The sequence below is a fragment of the Sycon ciliatum genome, chromosome 1 (genome assembly GCF_964019385.1).
Source record: "Sycon ciliatum chromosome 1, ocSycCili1.1, whole genome shotgun sequence".
Lineage (NCBI taxonomy): Eukaryota > Metazoa > Porifera > Calcarea > Leucosolenida > Sycettidae > Sycon > Sycon ciliatum.
This window is the reverse complement of record NC_088643.1, coordinates 45,494,132-45,519,390: the sequence shown is the minus strand read 5'-3', so window position 1 is coordinate 45,519,390 and position 25,259 is coordinate 45,494,132. Positions and strand designations below refer to the sequence as shown.

The 25,259-nt window shown below is 48.7% G+C and overlaps 1 protein-coding gene across 2 annotated transcripts; it reads left to right on the top strand.

Moving 5' to 3' along the window:
• Positions 1 to 395: 395 nt before the first annotated feature.
• Positions 396 to 25,042, top strand: LOC135828505 (uncharacterized). 2 transcript variants are annotated; one of them, XM_065340952.1, is made up of 22 exons: positions 396 to 814; positions 2,443 to 2,830; positions 3,883 to 4,038; positions 4,917 to 5,135; positions 5,780 to 5,931; positions 6,792 to 6,860; positions 7,516 to 7,644; positions 7,970 to 8,088; positions 9,971 to 10,133; positions 10,399 to 10,480; positions 11,068 to 11,131; positions 11,857 to 11,945; positions 12,476 to 12,528; positions 13,748 to 13,826; positions 14,338 to 14,651; positions 14,961 to 15,077; positions 15,727 to 15,802; positions 16,074 to 16,135; positions 16,645 to 16,693; positions 21,920 to 21,996; positions 22,396 to 22,570; positions 24,272 to 25,042. In XM_065340952.1, exons 1-22 carry the CDS (start codon positions 420 to 422, stop codon positions 24,440 to 24,442), a joined length of 3,198 nt encoding a protein of 1,065 aa, XP_065197024.1. In that variant the 5' UTR covers positions 396 to 419; the 3' UTR covers positions 24,443 to 25,042. The 2 variants fall into 2 exon arrangements, with proteins under 2 accessions (XP_065197024.1, XP_065197031.1); XM_065340959.1 differs by lacking the exons at positions 15,727 to 15,802; positions 24,272 to 25,042 and having other exon boundaries at positions 22,396 to 22,537.
• The last annotated feature ends 217 nt before the right edge of the window (positions 25,043 to 25,259 follow it).

The following is a 25,259-nucleotide window of genomic DNA, read 5'->3' as shown; positions in this document are numbered from 1 at the left end:
ACTACTCCCTGGTTCAGTCTGTCAGGTGTCACTGGTAGTACGATCGCGTGGCTCCATTCCTCCAGACTAGAGAAGCTGAACTGCCTGAAGTCAGTGAAGAGCCATGGCAAGACTAGGCAAGAGCTGTGCAGACCGCCAACATGGTCAAGTGGTGCAGACCTATTGTCAGCTGTCTGTCTCCTGAATTCATGAAAGACTCATTGGCATACCACTAACTACCGGTAAGTGAGTGTCGACATGCTGATGATTCTTGCTACTACCAAGACTGGCAAGAGTAGTTATGTACTTTTGCTACTACATGTAGTACATGTACATGATTGTACATTGTACTTTTAAAACGTCTTTGTTTCAATGTTTGTGTCTACAAAACAATTCATTAAAACAATTCATTTTGCTTTCCAGTATGTTTGTTGCTGGCGATGTACTCAATGGGGTCTTGCAGTTATGTATTTATGCTACTGGTCGGCGGTTTTGCATTCCAAGTTTGCGAAAGTAATATTATTCACGGAGGCTCATTTGAAGAGCGTTCGTCGCGATGGCTGTCGAGGTTGAGATCAAATATGTGGAATTTCGATCCAGCTCCGGATGGAGTGATTTCCATTACTGGGGAGCATGCCAATTCCGGATTGAAGTCACTGAAGTTCTTCATGGGCCCCAAATCGGGCAGACCTGACCCGAATTTGGCACTAGTTGCAAGTCAGTTTCTGTACTTGCCTGATACGTGTGCGAACGATTCCACTGGCCATTCATTGACGTTTCAATTTCATGTCCGAAAACCAGTGTCAGTACCAGCACTGGCACGTTTGGATATAAGGTATGCAGCATCTGTACATCTGCTAACAAGAGTTCATCATATCCCCAGCTACAGCATGCAACTCTGATCTCAGAGTCTGTGGTAACTGTGCTCTCCGATTTGCGCAGTGACTGTGACAATTCAGGGGTGTCAGAAGATACTCTACATTGGTGCGGCTATGAAAAGGCGGGGGGGGGGGGGGGGGGGGTTGCAGGGCCCTCCCCGGGAAACTATTTGGAAATTGGGTCCAAATAGCCCATATTCCATTGCTTCAAAATCACAAGATAAAAGCATTGGTGCAGCTTTGGCCACACCTGCCGCACCGGTTCCGACGCCGCTGCAATTATAATGGCTAGCTTGGACCCTTCTGGTGATTTAGAAGCACTCACATGCTGTACCTATCCAGATGAAAAAGCACCGCGAAACTCACGCTGTAACTCACTGGACCAATGTGATAAAAGCCCGGACCGAGGCCGTTGCAGTTGGTGGGACCAGGGAATCGTCAAATATTTGACGACTCCCTGGGTGGGACCCTGCATTATTTTCCGGGCCCATGTTTTTTTGCCAGTCGAGTCCACCTGAAGCGTACAACGTGCAACACACGGTGATGCTATCTCTGGCCTAGCCTGCATGCAAGGCCATGCACTATGTACTATCATGCAGTCCTCCCATTATATACTAGAAACCCATACATGCCAAATGCAGATATAATGAGACGTGTATGGGTCCCCCCCCCCCCCCCCCCCACACCCACACCCACATCTCACCTTACCTCAGACCTGCCCACCGCGGAAGCGATGATAGCGAACAGCTATGTTAGACATAGCAACTTGTGCTGAGATTACACCATTCAACAGCTTGTAAGGCTGATGAATTGACCGCCGCTGATGTTAGCCTGGTCTGCAACACACAGTGACACACACACACACACACACACACAGTGTGTAAGTTACTTCCTCAGTTACCATGGTTACGTGTGATGTACGCTGACACATACTGTAAAGTGAGAAACTTTTGCTACAGATTAAATTTCGCTATTTTTGCGACCATCACACATTCGCGAATATAAACCGCCGCAAACCTCTCCGTACATTGCTTGGAGACGGTACAAGATCCGACTGAAGAGATAGAATCGCAAACGTTTCTCATCGTGAACCAGCCCAATTTATGAAAACGCTAAGTTTGCGCGCCGCGAAAGTTCGTCGCTTTACAGTACATCACCTACACTTACATGTACATCCTTCCTTCCTACACCTCACCGAACCTCACGTATTCACACCTGGATGCTAGTCTTCACAGTATTTGACTCTGAGTGTCATCATCATACATGTACTTCCATAAAAGTACCTCCATGTACATGTATGACTATGAAGTATGAGCTGCACCTTTTGTTGTCAGCCACTTTTTAATATTTTAAATATAATTGTTTGTTTCACTCTCTGATGATGGGCCAGGCCCGGAAGTTCATCAGTTATGCCCTGACTAATTGTCAAGCTGTATGTTGCTCCCTAGCTGGGAGCTCTCGCTTTTCTTGCCGACTTGACTCGCTCACTACTGCAATTCAGTTTTAAGTGTCGAGTCACATCAAAAGTCTGTTGTAGAGACGCACGATCGCTCAACTTGCCCTGCTCTTCTTTCTCTTGTTGCAGGTACACCGACCGATCGTTCATGTTCGTTAAAACACCACTCGTAGATCTGGGCGATGGCGAGTCGTTCACACGTGTGTGCCGGACCATACCCGACTACGGCAGAATTGAGTCGATTCTAGTCTCACTGTCGGCCGAACCACTTCGCCCAGGCCAGGAGATCTACTTTGATGATGTCGCTCTGGACTTTGGTGACGAGGCGCGGCTGGTTGGAGATGACCATCAGCCGTGTCCGGCGTATAAGCAGTCATTTCCCGTGCGCCGTCGTGTAGAGCCTGGATTTATTGTGCCCGTGCCAGTGGTAGTGCCAGTGCGTGCTGCTGCGGCTGGTGCTAGGATAACAATAGCCACTCAGCTGACTGTGGATAGATTGGACAACCTGGAGAGAATGGTAATGTGCTTTCCTCCTCAAGTTTCCTGTCATTGTATTATCTTTATTAACACTGGAAATAAGAAGGACCAAGGAGCTACAAGTTACGCCATCCAAGATGTGCTAGAGCTGTTAGCCAGCTAGTTGTAGAACGTCAGTAGCGTCGGTCAGTGTCGTGCAATGTTATCGCATGAGCTGATTGTTTAGTAACTGGTGGTGTTAGTGGACATTATAGCGTAACGTATAGCTCCTTGGTCCTTTTTCTTTTCTATAAATTAATCCTTGGCTCTCCATCCGAGTCCATTCTAACACTGTGGAAGCACATATTTCCGTTAGAAGTCAATTTTCGACTTTTGGTTAGGGGCGTATTTTCTTTTTTTTTGCAAGGAGATCCCCGTGTAAAAATCTTGTTGATAGTCCAGCAGAGTGTGCAAAGCAGCTGTGTGTTGTGTGTTCTTGAGTGTTCTTGAGTGTTCTTCATTATTCAGAGTGTTGTATTGGATGCAGATGATGATAGATTTGGCAGGGAAAGCAGTATAGAAGAGTTGTATGCTGAACAAGTACAAAGAGACCATGAACAGATGTCTGTAGATGTCTGTGATCGATGGAAGGCCGGCTAGAAATTCCTATGGGAGTGTATGGAAAACATCTCATGAAACTTATTTCACCAATTTGGATAGATTGTTGATCTAAATATTTTAGCCAGAAACCGAATCCAATATTATTATATGATTTGCTGGTGACAGATTAAGAGGTACGTGAATACTATTGGCTTTCCATCCGAATTTAAAATCATATCACATTGTCGTTCTGCATGTAACAATGGTTTGCGTACACTTCTTCTCTCATGTAGAGAGTTGTGGCACGTGAGATCTGGACCAATGTGCCCATTTCAACGCTGTGAAGTGTGAATCGATTTTGATTAGATCACCTATGGGGTGCGAGGCCATGCGCCACATGGCGTTCGGTGGTATTGGTCTTTGTTTCACTTGCCACATGTTTAGTTCGTATTAGCTATTTGATTTTTGACCGTGTACCATGTTGCCTTGTTTTTGCTCTTTTTCCGCTCAAAGGCTGAGCAATGGCAAGGGCCTATTTCCGCTGCCGTGATGGTTTGGGCTGGCCGAAATGGCCAGCCGGAGGCACGTCGGCAAATAGCCGAGGTTGAGGAATTTATTTCATCCAGGGCTACGTTGCTACGCTTCGTGACTGTGCACTTGGTTCATGAGGTGGGTGCACTACATGTATTATAGTGCTGCTGAGTATGCTGTAAATGGTAAAATAATATAAGAGTCCTGTTGATCGGTTTGACGGTTTCGCCAGTCACTTTGAGTTGGCAATCAATATTTTGGTGTCATTTTTTCTTTGAAAAGCCAATCTTTGTGACTCTAGAGGGGTCGGAAAGGCACCCGGTAGATGGAAGTGCCTGGATCTGGAGAGTCTGGGTTAGGGGAATTTTGCTGTATTTTCTATTGATTCCTGTTCAAAGTGCATCTCCACGATGTCACAGAATTCAATCTAAGTTTCCGGATGTTGTGAAGTTCAGAATGCTCTGATTCATCTGGGGGCTCTCACCAGTCACCACTGAAATCAGTCTAGTGTTCACTCTGCGTTGTAAAGCTTTCTATTTAGGGTTAGCCCCCCGTGGCAGGACCCTTATAAGATACTTGTCGCGAGAGGTGCCAGAACTCAGGCCTGGTACGCCTTGCCCAATGAACCATTGGGTGTATTGACTCATCATCTCATAATGCTACCGGTTTTGGAGTTTTTCCAGGATACTACTTGGCGCATTCACGGGACATTATGTGAGCATTGGTGAGTTTGTGAGACAGGAGATTCATGACAGGGGCGTCGGAAGGCATTTTAGTGTGGTACGGTCAGCCATCTGAAGCACAATTTACTCGTGGGGGAGGGATGGCTGAGCCGAAAATTTTGGAAATTTAGAGCCCAAATCAGTGCAGTTTATTGATTTACGGGGTACTTTGGGCAAATAGTGGTACGGTCAATACCGTAGTGACCGTACCGTGTGCGACACCCCTGCATGATCACATATCTGTGCGACTGGATCTATTGATTTTGTTGTATTGGTGGTATGTATGCAATGCAGGACATCATGAATGGAGAGGATCACTTCTTCTACCCGGTGAACTACCTTCGTGCTGTTTCCTTGGAGGCCGTGCACACACAATATGTCTACTATCTGGACGTGGACATAGTTCCTGCGTTTGATGAGGCAACCACAGCCAGACTTGTTGCCGAGTCCAAGGGACAGGTTGAAGCTGACAATGTCGCTCAGAAGTGGGCTTTCATTACACCGCTGCTCAATGTAGGTAATGCTGCCAGAGTTGTGTGTGTGTGTGCGTGTGTGTGTGTGTGCGTGTGTATGTGTGTTTGCGAGAAGGCATGCGCTGCGATACATGTTTCAGTTTGCGAGTACACATATGCCGGTGGCTGAATGACGACCGGGCCACCCGCAGGTGCACTCTCTCCGGGAATGACTCGGACAAACCAGACTGATCTCGACTAGTACTTGTTGCATGTCACCGTGTCAATGAGATCTTAGCACTCGACCATTCTACATGCGTAGTACACATGTGCCCTGTGAGATAACACAGCCGAATGATGTGTAACATATCTTTTATGCAATGCGTGAGAACAGAATAAGTAAAAGAAGAAATAAATTGACTACAGTGTGGGTTCTCTGCCCATGTTCTCGTTTGCGTTAAAGTGTATCAATAAGATGCTGAGTGCACAACAGATAGATGAGCTCCCGCAGCTCCGTACGGTCGGTTTTTGATATTTGCCGTTGGTGCTGGCATGTCTCAATCCTCCTCTCGAACAACTTAATAAAAACTTTTCCACTTCAGTGAAGAAAGAGGAAAGTTGTTACTTCTCCAACCAAACTATTATGCTCATAGGTGTTCTTAATCGGTTCATGTATCTTCCTGCATTTTGCCTATGCTGCTGCAGTTGAAAAGTGCTACCAGTATGCCAAGCAGTAAGACTGAGGCGGTGAAGTGGATTGGAGATGGGCAGCTGGAGGTGTTTGCCGTCGTCTCTCACAGTATCGTGCAGTATGGCAAATGGATGCAGAGCTCGACTTCCTTCCTTACAGACTATCGGTAAGCTGTGTGTATGTGCAAGATAAAAGCCGGTGTTCTGTGTTGATTTGTGATTGTTAATATCGATGCTGCTGAATAGGACCAGTCCATGCACCAGGTCCCAACCTGCCTTTATGGTGAAGTTTATGCTGCTGCTATACTGCACTGGCTTGTTGGGCATGCGCAGAGTTGAATCCTTTCAGAAGTTGGTGCAGCTTGCCACACCAGGCCAGTTTTCAGTGCAGCATTTCTTTGAAGATTGCCCTTACATCTACCTGATGGGCATACAGCATTTCCCTCAGAAGTCATGTTAGATACCCATGCCTGTACCACCCACCTTGCTCATGCCACCAGCAGTATAATTATAACCATTAAAACCAAGAGTGCTCGACTTGATGATCTCTCAGCCAGCCCATGGCGAAACGAATTTTTTACATCGTCGTTCGCGGCCATTTGGCTCCATGGTGGCATCATGCGTAACTAGAAATCAGAAATGCAGACAACTTGGGCACATCAGCTACAGTAGTCAAAGTCGAACAGCAAACGGCAAACCACACATGTCCTGAACCTGATGAACTGATACCGTAGTGTGGAAAGGCGTACGCACTTGATCATGCTTCTGCCCAAAACATGACGCAATAAAATCCTGCCGTGCGGGCCGATGAGTTGATCGCAGCTCAAGATAGGAGTTGCACACTCTTGGTTGTGTTCTCTAAGTCTTGATGCCGCACAACAGTGATTCATATGATGTAGATCGATTTCTGATCATTTGTATACAATCAAAGTTCTGAGCATGCATGTCATGTTCCTTGTTGTCTGCATACATATGCATACAGGGTGCGTATTTTATATATTATATTTGTACTTATTTCACTTTGTAGTGAGAACGTGGAGCCGTATTTTATCATTGACACATCGTATGCACCGAAAATGATGGAGATGTTTTCCGGGTGAGTAGCAGCCATCTTATACTGGAAAAATGTAGTTGGTCTGATTAAGCTGGGTTTTAAAAAAAATATGTGTGTATGTGTGTGTGCGTGTGTAAAATCGAAAATGAAGAAACAGGGTGTCACTTAGCCACTTCAGTTAGCTGTGTGGTCAAAGACCAGACTAAATTAGTGGCGGTTAATTCATCAGTAAAGATATCAGCGAACACATTGCGCACCGGGTTTATGCAGCAATGACATCATTGAAATTTGTATGGCGCAATATACCGCGCGCGCATGCGTGCGGGGAATGAGGAGGTTATTTTTTCCAGGTTATCGTCGAGGGGTAGTTTTTTTTTAACACGGTGAATGGCTGCTGAGGCGAATGGGCAAGTTCAAGGTTCCAGGTGTGTGTGTGTGTGCGCGTGCGTGTGTGTGGGTGTGGGTGTGCCAGAAAAAGCCACTTCATAGCTGTGTGGTGTAGACCAGGCTGAATAGTGGCGGTCAATTCTTCAGCCTTGCAAGCTGTTGAATGGTGCAATCCCAGCACAAGTTGCTATGGCTTCTGCTGTAGCATCGCTATCATCGCCTCCGGCGATGGGCGTCCAATGGTCCAATGGTGTGTGTGGTTCTCGGTAGAGTTAATCATTTGTACATGTTCTGCATTGTTCCTGTGCAGCTATGGTCGAGACAAGTGTGCATACAGTCGTGAAGCCCATGGAATGGGTATACAGTTTGTCACGATGCACAGCACCTATGCCATCAACTGGAAGCAAACATCGCGCCAGCGAAGTATAGCCTCTTTTCCGTAAGGGTCGTTCAAGGTGTGTGTGTGCGTACGTGTGTGTGTGTGTGTGTGCGCGCGCGCGCGCGTGTGTGCGCGTGCATTCACGTGTGCATTCATGTGTGCGTGCTTTCTGTTTCATTAATTGTCCTTTGTTGTGGAGCTTGCTACCACTTGCCACTTCATGTATCTCATTCCCATTTGTTGGGATGAACAAATAAAGCCATTACAAAAGGTTTATACAAGCATCTAAATTGCATTTCCTTGGTATTTGTGTTTGTGTACATGAATGTGAATGTGTGTGTGCGTGTGTATGTGCGTGTGTGTGTGCGGCAACTATGTGCTTCAGTCCACCCGACGGCAATTTAGTCCAGCTGCGTGTCTACCTGAACAGCCTCTACCACGAGAAAGAGATTGAAGTGATGCACGGCGGTAAACGTTACCCGCCCCTGTGCCCAGCTGAGGAAGGTCAGTACAAACATGTGTATGATAATTGTATGATGTGTGTCATTACTAGCATCCTGTGATTGTGCCCTCATTATCATGCATCTTACTGTAAAGTACTGACAGGTTCTGCAGAACGGAGTGCCGAAGAACGAGCAGGCTAGAATTTCACCAAGCGCAGCATACCAATGTATACACTGCGGCATAGACCATAGTACATGAACATCAGAACTGCCTGGGCTACGGGGCTGACCTCCCAGTTTTTCGCCACCCGACGGTACTGAAGTGCTTCTTTGCATTCACCATCGCCACGTTGCCCAGTCCAGTCGACGGCACATGTCTGTTGGCCTCGGTGTAATCCAACGCCTTTCTGTGTTGTGTGTGCATTAAGCTTGATTACGCCATGCAGTAGTACACACACAGCAAGGGCTCATCATCTGCATAGTGATCATCTACAGGGGCGTCGGTCCCGTCGGACACGGTGCAGTCACTACGGTATTGACCGTACCACTTTTTGCCCCAGTTACCCCGTGAATACTTGGTCCGCCCAGTTAAAATTGGCGCTTATCTTCTAACTTGATTTTTTGGTGTTCTGCCTGTGCCACACGGCATGGAACCACCGATTCACCATCCGAACATAAACATTGACCATTGCATCCGACGACATGGCAGCACAAACCATCACAGAAGTTGCGATCGGTTCGTTTGAGTCTTTTTGACGGAGCTGCCGCCGACGAACACTTCCGTCAGCGCAAGAAAACACTGCAACCTCCGCTCGAGTTCGTAAAATAGGTCAGGATGTTCACATTTCAGAGCGATGGACAATACAGTTTCTGTCTACTTCCAGCTGTCTGTTGGCAAGGATTGTTTACCCCGGGGAGGTATAGAAAAGCTGAAAAAGCGCTTCGCGAGCTTGAATTTCATTGCTTGCACAGTACAGCGCCTAGTGAAGGGCTATCACCAGCAAATCGCTGACGAAGAAACTGCACCTCATGTCGATATCTCCAGAAAGTGAGACCAATCCGGCGGACACACTTTGAAGCTCACAGAGGACAGGCCAAAGGAGCTAATCAAAGAAAACACCAAGTCCTGAGAGAAACACTCGTGCAAAGGACGTTCAGGAAACTAGCCGAAAAGCCCGGTGCACGGCGTTGTAGGTGCAGTACGCACAGGCCACAGGTGCTACATCAAGCGGAAGCTATCACTGCGCTGCATGTAGATCTTCAAGCGCCAGCGGCTCGCGTGGGTACGGGTGCTGATCAGCAAGTACGACAAGCGCAAGAGGCGATTTGAAAAAAGGACACTGATATGGCGTTGCCTTTTTGTCTCAAACAAAGACGCATTATTGCGACGAACGGGGATAACACTTACAGTCAACATGCGGGCAGTCTCACTCAGCTTCTGATGGGAAGGTGACAGGCACGCACTGCCTTTGAGCGTGATTCGAGACGAGGAGAAGTGGAACAAGCTATGAAACGACCCGTGCAGCAGCTGTCCGGATCGTACATTTTGAGCTCTTCCTGCAGCGACGATAGTGGCGAGGAGGATGTGTAACTTGCTTGAATTTTCGACTGAGTTGCTTACTGACATGTAAATAATCATGTATATAGTACTTTGTGATCGTGGTTTGCTTCAAATATTCGTATTTCTTTCCTGAGACAAGTGTGAAGATAAGCGCCAATTTTAACTGGGCGGACCAAGTAAATAGAATACTCTGATTTGGGCAAACAAATTCCAAAAGTTTCGGCTCAGCTACCCCTCCCCCACGGGTAAAATGTATTTCAAGTGGCTGACAGTACCACACTAAAATACTTTCCGACGCTGCTGATCTACAATCAGTGATGACTGCCTCTTGAATGTTACGTCGTATTGTTTCCATTCTAATGTTATACTGTGCACATCACAGATCCCGCTTCCACTGATCACCATGTCAGCGATGTGAACAACGCTCAAGAGGAAGAAGACCAGTCTGTGGACTCTTTGCCAGAGCCATCGTACGGTGTGCGGTGTGCAGAGTGGCTGACGACCGAGCATGTGAATATGGAGGAGCCGCCGCATCCACCCTCTAGGTAGGTAGGTCTATACAACACGCTGTGTCGGCCTCCGACTGACAATGTTCTCGTAAATCATGACACGTGCTCCATCAATGCTGCCATAAAGCCATGACCCGCTCCAATGAAACACTAGCATGCTTGTTTGTAATGTACGTCTTCATGATTCATTGCAGGTACATGTAGATATTTCAAAGTGCCGTGTTTGTCTTTTCTTAGCAGTGTTCTTCAGTACTTGACCAACACCGTCTGCTGATGTTGTCTTCTCGTTGTCTGCATGTAGGCCTTATCATCGTGACGACACGATCATAGAAGGTATCCTAATGGACTTCAATACCACAGTACTGGTCAAGATGGGATCAAACGTATGTTGCGTACCAGCACGTTCTATTCCTCTGGCAGTTGAGCTTTGCCCACCATGCTATGGGTACACGTGCATGAAGTCCATGTACATGTACATGTACGTGACATGTAATTGTATCGTATAGTGAACTGCACTGTACAGTCATGCACTAGATGAGAAGAGAGTGTAATTGTTTGTTGGGTTATCATCCATCTCCTCACTTGAGCATTCTGCATTGCCCTGTGATGGTATGCATTTGCCTGGATGTCTGCCAAACTGTGAAGATACGGTGAATGCCGTGAATAAATAGGATCACTCCACAGCGAACTGTTGTCTCACGAGACGCTCAGCGCACTCAAACGGAGGCATCGAGCTATGTGTCTAGATGTTGTTTTATTGTGTGTGTGTGTGTGTGTGTGTGTGTGTGTGTGTGTGTGTGTGTGTGTGTGTGTGTGTGTGTGTGTGTGTGTGTGTGTGAGTGTGTGTGTGTGTGTGTGTGTGGGGGGGGGGGGCGCATGCATGTGTGTGCTTGCATGTGTGTGTGTGTGTATACGTATGGGTATGTGTCTATGTGTTATGTGTTCAACACGCTCAATGGCTACTGAACAGCTGAATGTCCACCGGCAGATGCTAGTCATGATGCACATGGGAAGTGTCATGCTTGTCGATAACGGTGAGTTCTTCCTACGTGTACATGTATGTGCTGCTCGCTAGCAGCAGGTTACCAAATTTCTGCGAACAGTAGACCGATCTACTGTCTGTTCAACCAGCAGTCCCTGCCCCGATCTTGTGATGAGCATGGGTTGCTTCTTTTTTTTTAACCCAAAATGACCATTCTACCAAGTAGTGTACAATGTACACGGAGGCCGTTGTGTGTGTGTGTTGCACCAGTATTGGTAGTCAGTCTACTGAGTAATCCAGCGTTGTCCTTTTTTCTTTTAACTCCCTGTACCCTGGGCTTGTATTCACCCCCACCCCACCCGAGGTGTCATACTATTTCAGAAAGTAAAGTACGGTACATGGCAGATGTACGTGCACCTTTTACCCTGATATCAACCTTCTACGTTTTAAAAGTACATATGCTGTATGAAAAATGCTCCAGCAGTTCTTATCAGGTCTGAGCTGTCTTCTCATGTGGTATGCTCGAGACTCCACTCACTATGCAGTGTGCTGTAGCATGGACATGGCGTGTACAGCTGAAACCTGGGTTCAATGGAAACCCATGGGACTGGCCAGGCGCCGTCTTTGAGCACGGCTGGTGTCTGAAACCAGGTTGATTCATGCCGATTATTCTACACATTTGGTACCGAAGAAAAGTGCTTTCACAGACCTGCTAGTTGCTGCAAGCCGGTGGTTTCTCGACCAGGTTTTGCTGCTTGTTGGCTGATCGTGCTGCAGTTCGAGGGGGCAAGGTCAGCGTAGAGGCGCAGGACACATTGCAGTTCATCGTCCGGGGCGGGCTAGATCTCCAAGAAGTCATGCAGCAGGTATGAATACTATGCACAAAAGGGAAAGGCTGTGATTAATGATTAGTGAGATCTCTTGCATGCTGTGGTTCCCAATGTACCCAAGACCGCTGTGTATTCCAACATGCACGGTGCATTGAGCGCAGCTAGACTAGCGCACTCGCGTAGATCAACTTGGTTGGGTGACTTCGGCCTGGGTTGAACCCGTCTTAACCTGATTTTCAAGGTTGCTCTTGTACAGTATCAGATATTTGGTGATCAATGTCCATCCCATTTCGCGTCACTCACCAGCCGTATTCACCGGCTTAGAGCATTTTTGGTATTTCGAGTGTCACATGTCACTTGTGTAGCCGGTAAATGGGAGTCTGGGAGATCATGCCTTTGGTAGAATTCTTTACTCGTGCTCCGTCGTGCTTCATCACAATTTGCGGGCTTGCGTTAAGTTGCATGTTGCCTTTGTACCGGGCATTGTTGACGTGAACATCAGTCCGTGCGAGTTGACCATCCTGAGCATGATGGCGTTTATTCTCTCCTCTCTGTCTGTCCTGCAGATTGAGCAGCATTCGCCTGGGAAGATGTTGGTGTGGCTGGATAGTGATCTTGAGTAAGTCCAAACATGTCCTATACTACCTTGACAGAACAACATCTCATCTCAACTACTTAATTATGGGTATAGCATTTTTAGCAGTATCAGATTCTGATTATGACTACACACACACACACACACACACACACACACACACACACACACACACACACACACACACACACACACACACACACACACACACTGTACTGTACTGTACTTGCTCACTGCCATAACTGGTCACGCGAGTCTCCCCCGAAGAGGGGAGAGAGATTCAAAAGGAATCTTGGAAAGATGACTCAATTGGCTATTGAACCGCCCAACGGCCGACACCCCCTGAAATCCCCGAAACTCTGGGTGAACTTGAAAATGATTCCACTTATGGGCTCACCACACCTCAGTAAGTGGGCGAGGACAAGTTGCAGAAAAAGGATTAACGGCATCAAGGTATCCGTCCCGGGATTCAACTGCAGTTACCCCTGCCCCCAGTGAAGGTAATACTTGCTACCAGTGTGGGTGGCTAACTCAGAGTGAATCTGATATTAGCTTCACTAGCTCCATGATTACACAAGAGTTAATCTAGTTAGAAGTAGTCCATGGTTAACAGGTATGTATACTTCGAATAGAAAGTATATGAACCCTGAAACCAACACAGGTGGCAGGTACAACATTACGCCTTCAAGCAGCCGAGCCCGTTGGCCACAGACCCAACACTCTCTGACATAAGTGTACCCACCAGCCGAACTAGCTGGCACACACATACACACACACACACCTCAGACCTCAAACCTGCCCATCGCGGAAGCGATGAAAGCGAACAGCTATGTTAGACATAGCAGCTTGTGCTGGGATTACACCATTCAACAGCTTGCAAGGCTGATGAATTGACCGCCACTATTTTTAACCTGGTATCCACCACACAGCTGATTGAAGTGACTTTTTCTGGCCAGTGAATCCCTATTTTTCATTTTTCCATTTTTTCTACACACACACACCACACCACATACTCCGGCATACACTGGCTGTTGGTAACCACCCAGGAGAATGAAAGAAAAGTCAGGAAGAGTCCGAGAAAGAGAAGAAAGACGTGTGCGACCATAATCGTCGAGACACACACACACACACACACACATACACACACACACACATACACACACATACACACACATACATACTCTCTCAGAGAGCATGGTTTGTGACCTCTGCTAGCCTGTTTCATGCGTTGTTCTCGCTGCAGTGCTGAGCGGATGAAATCGCTTCTGAGCGGTGTGCCGAGCAGTGCTGTCATTGTCCTGGCCGGCACACCGGAGCAGAGGGTGAGCTTTGCAGCTATGCCGTGTCATGGTTCAGGACTATAAATCTGCATGATATGTAACAATAATGACTGCGGAAGAGACATGTCCACATGCATGCATGCGCATCCGTGCAGAAAAGGTATGCCGAGTGTTGTTTTCTTGGTCATAGGATTGGAAAGCTCCCGTTGTGTGTTGTATAGCTCGTTGGTGTAGCTCCGAGTTTATAGAGACATTTCGCACTTTCTTGCGAGTATTGAATGAGCACGAGTTGAGTGCTGATTTGTTATCTATGTGAAGAATTCGTAAGAGCTCCGTAGAGATCCTCGTTTATGTGAATGGTTGCCTCTTCATTCGTTGGATGCTCTGAGAGGGGATTCGCCTCGTTCTTGTTTAGTTCCAAAGTTTGAAAGTTCTCTAGTATGATTTGTGGGGCTGGGTAGGTTTTATTTGTGGACTACAGTACATAATTGTATGCACACACACAAGTGTGTTATAGCTGTAATACGCCATCTATTTACGTTGCATATTGCAGAATGACCAGATCAGGATGGTGTGCAGACACAAGGCAAAGTGGACGGCGCACGCACGCGGCAGTGTTGCAGTACTTGCTGGCGGAGCTGGATTTCACGTCGCCGAGAAGCCATACCTACCCACGCTGCCTGGCGTTGCTCTCGACGCTCAGCCACCGTCGTGTACAGGTCAAGACCTGTCACTGGACGTGATCCTGTTTACACGCAACCGACCTGTGCAGCTTCTCAGCTTTGTGGAGAGTCTGGCTATGACACTGCGGGGAGTTACACGTGTGGTTGTGGTGCTGCGCTCGGATGATGAACTGTTCGACAAGGGGTGAGGAGCTGGAGTTCACAGTGCCAGGTTGTTTTGCTTTCTTTCTTGTCTCCATTGTTATCGAAAAGGCTCTTTTAGAAGTGAGAAGCTTTCTCTGGTATACCACTGGCACATAGGCAGCAGCATGGAGTAATTTATCGAATAGTTTCCTCTCGAGTGTTGGCTGGAGAGCGCACCGTTATGGTGTGGTGGTTGATGAAACATCTGTACAGGGCCGAATGCTGCTGCTGCTTACCCCTGTATTTAGTTTCCTCTCTGTCTTGTTTCCTCTCTGTCTTGTTTCCTCTCTTGTCTGTCTGTTCTGAACAGCTATGCTATAGTAGAGCAGCAAGCACGACACCTGGGCGTGCAGCTGAAGATTCTGAACCAGAACGACGAGCACTTTGGCAATCTGTTGCTGCAGCATTTTACGTCGGATGCATCAAGGTAGGCATGCTGCATTAGTATGAGAAATGGTCATGAAGCTTTGGATCTTCTTTCAAGGAGCACTATTCCGTAAAGTACAGTCGAAGCGCATGTGCTGTTTCTGAACAGCACCTCGCCTTGATTTACAGCCAGGGGAAGGAAAATCGTATACTAGTCGCCGAGAGGGACTGAGGTCGTAACTATGGTGTAAGAACTTGAGTGTGCTGGGGTCGCGTTTGGCCCACACCAGCACCAGCACGTAATGAACATTCCTGCTTGCACGTGTAGCAATGGCTACAACTGCACATGTAAAGATGTCAGTGTACAACTGGCAGCAAAGCACATCACTGTTGTTAAAGAATCAGGACTGTCACTGGGAGCTGTACAGTTGTGCTCGGTGAAATCCGACCACAAGGGAATATTTGGCGCCCTCAACTTGCACAGCCCTCGACTCCCTGGAAGTGGTATGGATGCAGCTGGAGTTACACTTGTACCAATACAGTGATTTAATCGGAACTGGTCCAGGGTGCCAGCGTTGCTCGTTAGCTAGGATTTCATTGAGCCTATCTGTACAGGTACTGAGTACGGTACATGTTTGATATTATAGCAAGATGATCTATGACTAAAAGAGAAAAGAATCCATTGTTCTTTTCTCTCTTTCTTCATTCAGGTATACTTTATTTGCTGTGGATGAAATCGTTTGGCTCAGGCCTCTGGATTTGAGCACTGTTTTGTGTTATCTGGAGGTGAGGGCTCTCGATCTCCGTGGATTTATATGTGTGTGTGCATGCGTGTGCGCACGTGTGTGTGTGTGTGCACGCGCGCACGTGTGTGTGTGTGCGCGCGCATGTGTGTGTGTGTGTCTCTCTCTCTCTCTCTCTCTCTCTCTCTCTCTCTCTCTCTCTCTCTCTGCGTGCTGATCCTCATCCTCATGCACCGGCTCCACCTTCTGTCAGATGGAGTAAGCCGATTCCTTTCTTGTTCTTTTTTTGCACTTCCTTTCTGATGATTCTGCAGAAATCGAATGGAGTCTTTGGTTCAGCACAATTACGTTTGGGCAATGCTAACTTTCGAGCAAGGTGCGTACATGGGCTTTTCCTGTACATGTACGGCAGTTGTAGGTGAAATCCGCTCAAACGTGCTTGTAGCGTATTTTCTGCAGTACAAGCCGCACCCGTGTTTTGTCACGAAATACAGACATCTACCATGTACATCAACGTTCATTTAACCGTTGCAGTATAGGCCGCACTGACTTTTTTTAGGTGAATTACGCGTGATTAAAGTGCGGCTGATTCTCCAGAAAATACGGTATGTTGTGCCCCGGACTTGCGCGGCCCTTGCCTCACTGGAAGTGCTACGAATGCTGCTGAAATGCTGAATGCATGCATGTAAAAAAAATTAATACAGTGATGTAATGGGAACTGGTCTCCAGGGCGCCAGCTTTGCACTTTAGTTGTTCTCTGCTGGTGTAGGATTTGAAACTGCCATGGTACGGCTAACTGGGCTGTTGTGTGACTGTGCGGTGGTGAGGCTAACTGGGCTGATGTGACTGTGCCTTGCGGAATCTTTGGTATTCATTTGTATTTAGGTATAGCCGTGTCCAAGCACAGAGTTGGCAACTTCCTAGCAACAGTGAGGTATGTGGTACTCTTGCTATGTTTTGACTTTTGAGCCCCATGTCCACTTCACCACTGGTACCATAGTATGACATGGGGGAGATGTGGTGGGGAGAGGTCATCTTCTACACTACTCACAGGCGTAGCTGGCGTGCCGTGTCGCTTCCCAGCTGGTTTTTCGGCAGGGGGCGGGAAATTCATCAAGTCGTTCCAGTGCAGTACGATGTACAACAAAGCAGAAGGTCACACCTGGCATGCTGGATTGTGCACATTTTCATCCTGCACTCGCACATATTGTGTACAGCAGTGTGCATGCGTCAGTTCATCGTATTTCGTTGTATACGCCGATGTCGCTTCACAGGCAGAAATTCGACAGGGGGCGGTAATTAGAGCGGGGGCGGATCAACGGTACTTTACGGTATGTGCATGCATACACGGGCCCGTGCACTCATTGTGGGTGTGCTTATCATAATAATTAAAATCGGTTGTGGCAACAAACGCGATTAGGCCGGCTGCAGGGACGCCGTAATGGCGCACTTGCCCCAGCACCATTCAAACAATTTCCTTTGGCAGTTCACGGCACGAACTTCAACAAAGCCCCGTGAATGCGTACCAGGGGAAGGCTAGACAGCATGTCTCTAGACATCAATAGGCATCGTATGAAAAGCCAGTCAATAGCACTAAAGAGCGAAAGCCTTTGTCACGGTTCGGTTTCACTCGCGCACCGGGCCCGAGCTGGCAGCACAAACAAACGCCGGACGCGAGCTGGCAGCACAAACAAACGCCGTACTCACACGAGACCGTTGGGCCAACGGATGGCCACAGCCATCAAAAACAGGAACAAACCCATCCACGGCTCTTTCTCTTGCTAGCTGTGCTGCTGCGTGCATCCAACTGTTTTGCAATTTCTGCGCTCCGAGCCAGGAAAACGCAGGACAAGACGAGGGCTGATAGTAAAAGCCCAGCGAGTGCAGATGCGATGCACGGACGATGAGAGCTATTTCGATGTCGAAAAAGAAATGAACGAGCTCGAAAGATCATATGAGAGAGCGGAAGGCGGAAGGGACGATCACAGATCTAGCTGGTTTATACGAAGCAGAGAGCTGCTCAGCAATGCGAGAGAGAAGGATAAGATGATTAGTGAGCTGGAAGTACTCCAGAGGCAATTTGACGAAGCGACGGACTTGGCGTTTGAAATTGTAAGAACAACTCACCGCGTGCCAGTCGCCTCAGCTGAAACGCAGCAGTATACCGGTAATTCGCATCAACAGTGCCGCGATGAAGCCAGGGAAGTCGGCGGCTGGTGGCCAGGACATGTTTACAGCAATGAACCGTCCGCAGGACCACGGCTTGGGTTTGAGTCACAGCCGGGATTGCTGGCCAGATCGCTACAACAACGAGACGTGAACAGGTCCGCCAGCGGAGATGCAACAAATGCAACTGATTAACAAGTACGTTTTGGCACGGATGACCGCACAGCAGTAACAGGGCATTCAATTATTTCAACAGCTACTGGTACACATGGTACTGGTGGTACATGTACCATCCCAGAGGTCACCAGCGCAGCGCTGTCCAGTCCAACAGTCATTGGCCAGTATACAGATGGTTCCGCAACAGTGACCATAACAAGTGCCACTACATGTACCACAGTAAGTGTCAATGCTGGTGTGATCGTGAGTGTTCTTGCTAGGCCTGCTATTGCAAACACAACTACCTCAGGCAGTACATCTAGTAGTAGTTCTAAGGTTACTGGTCCTACATTACCCTTGGGCAGTACTGGCAGTAGCAATGTTCTTCCAAGCAATTCTGTATTCAACCAGTACGTATAGTGTGAATACTGCAGTGAATACTAAGTGCAGTGTTCGTACACAGGCTAATCCACACTCTTTCAGAAAGCCTCCAGTGTCAATGGCAGCGCCCCAGTCATGTATCCAGTGGCAGGCACCGCCTATGAGCACATTGTCAATGGCTTCTACAGGTACTAATGTATATGGGCATACCGACCAACCACAGATGTCTTCCGGGTACATGCAACAGCCAAGGGTTATGCAACACCATCCAATATTGGAAATCAAATGTATGCAACAGGGCTACCTGAAATGCAACAAAACCAGGCTCGTGCAGAGCCATGGAAGCAGCTACAACGAGTTGGCATACCGATATTCAGCGGTGACAAACGTACGTTTGAGTCATTCCGAGAAGCTTTCATGGCATGTGTAGATAGTGCACCCGCCACCCCTCAGTACAAGCTGTTGCAATTGAGGCAGTATTTGGCAGGAGAAGCACTGACAGCCATCGAGCGATTTGGCTACTCACCATCAGCCTATGACGCAGCTAAGAAGTTGCTAGAGCGCAAGTATGGCGGTGAGCGTCGCCGTGTGGCTTTACATATTGAACGCGCACAGCCACTTGACCACATCGATGGGTCTGTAACCAGTGGTACCTCCACGTGCACAGCCAACACTCCCAACAGTAGCAGCAGCAACAGCAGCACAGCGGACTGGTCGAGTCTCTGTTGATGTCGTGGTGCCTGAGCGCCACATGCGCGACAGCCTGGAAACGACTGCACCAATTCTGCAAACTAGTCGGCACCAAGGTGATTACAGACACCATCATGCTGGCGTTTGTAGCCTACCTGGCACGTCAACATGCCACGTCAACCGTCCGCTTGTATGTGTCGGCGATCCGGGCAATTGCCAAAGAAAACGGCAAGGATCTGTCTTCGCGAAGAGTGGACCTCGCAGTTAAAGGAGTGGCACGCGCACAGGCCAACCGAACTAAGAACGCCAGCAAGCCAATCCTCCGGCCCCACATGGCAGCTATGCGCAACGCCCTGATTAGGTCTAATCTCAACGCTACCGACCAAGCCATGGCATGGGCAGCCATTTGCCTGGGCTTCTTCGCCTGTCTCCGGGCAAGCGAATACATTTCCACAACCGCCACAACCATGTCAGACGGGGGCCTCCGAACAAATGACCTCTCCATCACGCCGCAGGCCATACAGGTCACAATCAAGAAGTCCAAGACCGACCAACTCGGCAAGGGTCACTCCGTCCGGCTCACAACCACCAACTCAACGGTTTGCCCGGTCAGAGCCATGCATACCTATCTCTCCAGACGCGCCAACCTGCCCAATAGACCACTGGTCATCGAAAGCTGTGGCAATTTCCTGGCTGCACAAAGACTCACACGTCTAATCCGTCGGCTCCTGAGCAGCCCAGGGTACCCACCGAACCAGTATCCACTGCACGGCGTCAGAGCCGGACCCGCAACCACAGGAGCATTGAGCGGCTTCACCGAATCCGAGATCATGAAACTCGGCAGATGGTGAAGTGCCTGCTGCAAGCACTATGTCCGCTGTGGAAAGTAACTGTTCACCGTCCGCAGGCGCGCAAGCGCGCACAGCCATATACACGCACCCGCATACACATACACACGCACGCACGCGCACACCCACATGCATGCACACACGCATGCGTACGCGCACCCGCACTCTGACACCGTGCAAGCATGCACGCATGCACACATGCTGCACACCCACTGGTACGCCCACTCGCGGACGCACGCACTCACGTTCTAGCACTGACTGTGCACGCACGCTTCTGATACTTATGAGAAGCTATCTGCTCCACTTAGTTGCGGTGCTATTGCTCTCACCTATGGCACCATGCCACCCATAGCTTTTGCGACTGCATGCGATTCAAACCCTTATCAGTGTCACTAAGGGAATACAAACATACGAATGGCATGCATTCGAACTACATGCATGTAGCTGAAGCGCTTGAATACCATACTAAGGTCATTCAGCTGACCAACGCGGAATTTGGGGGCATTCGGCGGCTTGGTCTGATTCCTAGCTTGTTGGTAACCGGCTTGAGATTTCAAAAGTTGCTATGACAACGTGCAGTCATGCGCAGGGCCACCCAACATGCATTTGGGGGCCCAGGAAAGACAGAAACACGTTGCCAGGCAACAGCAAAAGCGCTTGGCGAGTATCACGCTACTCATGCAGCGCGCACGTTGGCGTAGGGTATCACGCTACCCTTGTGCTGCGTAGGGTATCACACTACCCTTGTGCTGCGTAGGGTATCACGCTATCCTTGTGCTGCGTAGGGTATCACGCTACCCGTGTGCTGCGTAGGGTATCACGCTACCCTTGTGCTGCATAGGGTATCACGCTACCCTTGTGCTGCGTGGGGTATCACGCTACCCTTGTGCTGCGTAGGGTATCACGCTACCCTTGTGCTGCGTAGGGTATCACGCTACCCTTGTGCTGTGGGGTACCACATTGCCCATCGCTGGAATCAGACCCGCGCCCCGGATACCTTGCGCTGGCGCAAGCGCGCACAGCCACACCCACATACACACACCCGCATACACACGCAACCACACCCCCACGCATGCACACGCATATGCATGCACGCGTACGCGCACCCGCAGTCTGACACCACGCATGCAGGTACACACGCTGGTACGCCCATTCGCGGACGTATGCACTCACGTTCTAGCAGTGACTGTGCACGCACGCCTCTGATACTTATGATAAGTTACCTGCACCCTCAGTTGCTGTGCTATAGCTCCCACCTAAGGCATCATGCCACCCATTGCTTTTGCCGACTACATGCGATTCAAACCCTTATCAGTGTCACTAAGGGAAAACAACCATACGAATGGCACGCATTTGAACTACGTACATGTAGCTGACGCGCTTGAATACCACACTAAGGTCATTCGGCTGACCAACGCAGAATTTGGGGGCATTCGGCGGCTTGGTCTGATTCCTAGCTTGTTGGTAACCGGCTTGAGATTTCCAAGGTTGCTATGACAACGTGCAGTCATGCGCAGGGCCACCCAACATGCATTTGGGGGCCCAGGAAAGACAGAAACGCGTTGCTAGGCAACAGCAAAAGCGCTCGGCGAGTATCACGCTACTCATGCAGCACGCACGTTGGCTTAGGGTATCACGCTACCCTTGCGCTGTGGGGTACCACATTGCCCCTCGCTGGAATCAGACCCGCGCCCCGGATACCTTGCGCTGGCCTCCTGACGGCCAAACTCAACCAACTTGTGCGCTGTGACTGGGGTTGTGCATGTATTAGCAACATAATGTGGCCCAGGTCGGCAGACTTTCAATTAGCCAAGCGAGCTACTCAGGCCAGGGTGCATGATCACTATTCGCAGCACTTATCGTCCATGCAGCAGTCGGGTTAATAATGTGTGTGTGTGTTTGCGCTGTGTGTTGAGCAGTTTCTGGCACTGTACCCGTATCAACTACCCTACGACTGGGGCTACGTTCTGAATGTGGATGGCACCCTGATGAAAACGTATGTTGAGTCATGCTGCCACTATGCTTGCATCGCGTGGTTGTAAGCTGTACATACATGTATATGTATGCTACAATGCAGAACGATGCAAATTCCTTCTTTTCTGCGGTGCGTTTTGTTGTACGTAGCAAACTCTATGGATCAGGGCACATCATAGACTTCAGTGCTATCACTGTCGTGTGAAGCCGTTTGCTAGTGATTTCAGCTCAAGAATATGTTTTTGCTATCATTGCTTGCACTGTCCCAAGACTTTCCTGTTGTATGCGTGTGTGCGCACCGGTGCATGTGTGTTTGTGTATGTGTGTGTGCGTGTGTGTGTGTGTGTGTGTGTGTGTGTGTGTGTGTGTGTGTGTGTGCGTGCACACACGTGTGTGTGGTTGTTGCACAACATCGCGATAGGAGTGACGTAGTGACCGACTTGCAGGACTTACTGTCCACTATACCGAATCCCAGTAGGCTGGAGAATGTCTGGATAGTGCATCGACTGCCGAAGCGCTGTCGCCAGTGGCATCTAACGTTCGCTCACACGTACCTGGTGAACAACGTGCTGGAAGACGGCCGCGTGTTGGCACAGGTTAGATCATGCTGCTGCCACCCCTGCTACTGGCCTGGACACTGGTACTGGGTACAGGGCACTGGTACTGGGTACAGGGCATTCTCTTTTACATAGTCATGAGATTGGATTTCATTGTGTATGAGGTTGGGACCGAGGACTGCCTGTAACTAGGAATTGCCTGTGAATCAGAACATACTTTAACTAATACTGCTTGCAAGTAAACATGTTCGTGCCGATCAATGGGCTTGGGGCCGCTTTACGTTGAAAAGCCAACTTTTGTGACTTTATATGGGTCAGAAAGGTGCCCTGTAGATGGATGTGCCCGGATTAGGGGAGGTATACTGTACGTGTGGCACTGTCAGTGTAAAGCAGGGGCTTCGGGGGGGGGGGGTACTTTTGAGTGGCACTGTCAGTGTAAAGCAGGGGCTTCGGGGGGGGGGGGGGGGAGGGGGGGGGGGGAGAGGGGTCTTTAGAGTGGCACTGTCAGTGTAAAGCAGGGGCTTCGGGGGGAGGGGGGGTCTTTAGAGTGGCACTGTTAGTATAGAGCAGGGGTTTTGAGGGGGGGGGGGTACTTTTGAGTGGCACTGTCAGTATAAAGCAGGGGCTTCGGGGGGAGGAGGGTACTTTTGAGTGGCACTGTTAGTATAGAGCAGGGGTTTTGAGGGGGGGAGGGGGGGGGGGGGAGGAGGTACTTTAGGAGTGGTACAGTCAGCCATGTGAATTGCAGTCCACTCTGGGTTTCGCTGAAAGGCTTCGAAACTTAGAGCTCCCACATCAGTGCATTTTATTGCTGCAGTCAATACCCGTTTCCTTTTCCTGACGATGGTATTTTACGTGTGATCGTTGTTGACAATTTCTCAGTACCAAGAGTCCATAACAAAAGAATTTGAAAACTAGCATGCTAAGGCCATGCTAAGGCCATGCTAAAAGGAGAGACCGTTAGTTTTGAGTGCATCAGGTATACAGGGTGTGATGTAGGCTGATTATTACCGTAAAGTGCTGCCTCCCTCCCCACTACCACCACCACCACCCCTTCTCGTGATCGTATTTTGGACGTGGGTTTCTGTGTGTAGGTCACATGACGTGTACCTTGTACACATACTGCCCGTTGTGCGGTTACAGTGCATTTCAAAAATATAGACGCGTGATTTCAAAAAAACGTTAGGCCAGCATCTATACCACATAAAATCTGTGATCACTTTGTGCACAAATATTTCCAAATTGGGTGTTGGTTATCTGATCGCTTCAAAATCTATATGAGAGTAACTGTGGGAAGGACCTGAGCAATATTCTGAAATCAATTCTCAAAAAGCTCTAGCCAAATTTGAAATATTTCAAAAATACCATGCGTCTATGTTTTTGAAATGGACTGTAGTCCATGCTCAATTGACCTTGGAAGTTGGAGTGGATGCGAGCTCCGAACAAGAACATTCTGCATAAAGTGTGATCTTAGTAAACTATGGTTCACACACCTTACAACCTTAATTAAGTTGCACTCTGCCATTCGCTTTTCCTTTTCCTGGCTGTAAAATGGAAACGGGGGAAATTTTAAAGTGAGATGGGGTGCTCTCGTGGTACTTTACGACAGTACGCAATAACAGTTGCATGCTCTTGATACGCACTTATGATACAATGTAGTACGATACAGTGACTGTGTGTGTGTGCCTAATGCAGTAATTGCCAGTGTTGATGTGGTGCTGTTCCCGATCCCTCTTGCAGATTGAACCAGCGGAAAAGAGCAAGACTCTGGCACGAAAGCTTGTCGAAGGGAACCAGAAAGTCGATGTTGCCCGCTTCCAGGCGGACAATGCGGACGGAGTTGCTTCAACGCACATATCGGCAGAAGTACATTATATACAGCTGAAGGGAAGTCCCAAGGAAGAGCTTTAGCCCTCTGCGCACGGACACACGCGTATACACACACGCACGTGGCAGTACCATTACAGCTGCTTGGCTGGCATTTACTCTGATCCCTCTGTGCCACACCCACACCCACACACAATCCAGTAGTCAGCTATGATGGACAGCATTGTCTCAATGCAGTTTGAATACATGTGCTACTGAGTGCCTGCAGCTGGAGTGGTGAGCTTGCTCTGGGGCACAGGAGTGCCGGCGTCATCTTTGGCTTACGGCACTACAATGTAGCTGTGGCTGAACATCTGGCACTGAATCCAGCAAGCAAGCCATAGGATTTTCAATCTCTACTCTTCATGCCATCATCACCCTACAATGCGAGAAGTCTGCTCTTGTTGGCAGCAACCAGTTGCAGGCAATTTGTTGGTGCTGCTGAACAGCTTGTAGACTTTTATTCTTCTCAGTTGGTCAATGTTGACCGTGGAAGGGAACTTTCCGTGTACCTAATGTCAACTTCAGCCCTAGTCACAAGAACCCTGTCAGTTGATGTGCACAGCTGTAGACTTGATAAGGCCAGCTTGCGCACTCAACACATTCTATGCTATTTTCGAATCGGCAACTTTCATTGGCCCTGCACTCAAGTGTGTTCACGTGTGCTGTTATAATTTTGCAATGCGATGTGCAGGCTGCGAAACCGGGACATCCCCAAATTCATCAACGTCAAGTGATCCAGCCTCAAACTTGCCGTAGTGTGACACAGTACGAGCGTACATCTGTGTACACAGTATAGACCACGGAGTAGTAAAATGTCGGTATTTTACTAATCTCTGGTAGACACTAAACATCCCCCCCC

Coding starts and splice junctions, on each gene's coding strand:
- LOC135828505 (XM_065340952.1), top strand. CDS start 420: ATGTACTCAATGGGGTCTTGCAGTTATGTATTTATGCTACTGGTCGGC. Junction 12,529..13,747: donor TGGCTGGATAGTGATCTTGA/GTAAGTCCAAAC, acceptor TTCTCGCTGCAG/TGCTGAGCGGATGAAATCGC. Junction 15,078..15,726: donor TTTACGTCGGATGCATCAAG/GTAGGCATGCTG, acceptor TTCTTCATTCAG/GTATACTTTATTTGCTGTGG.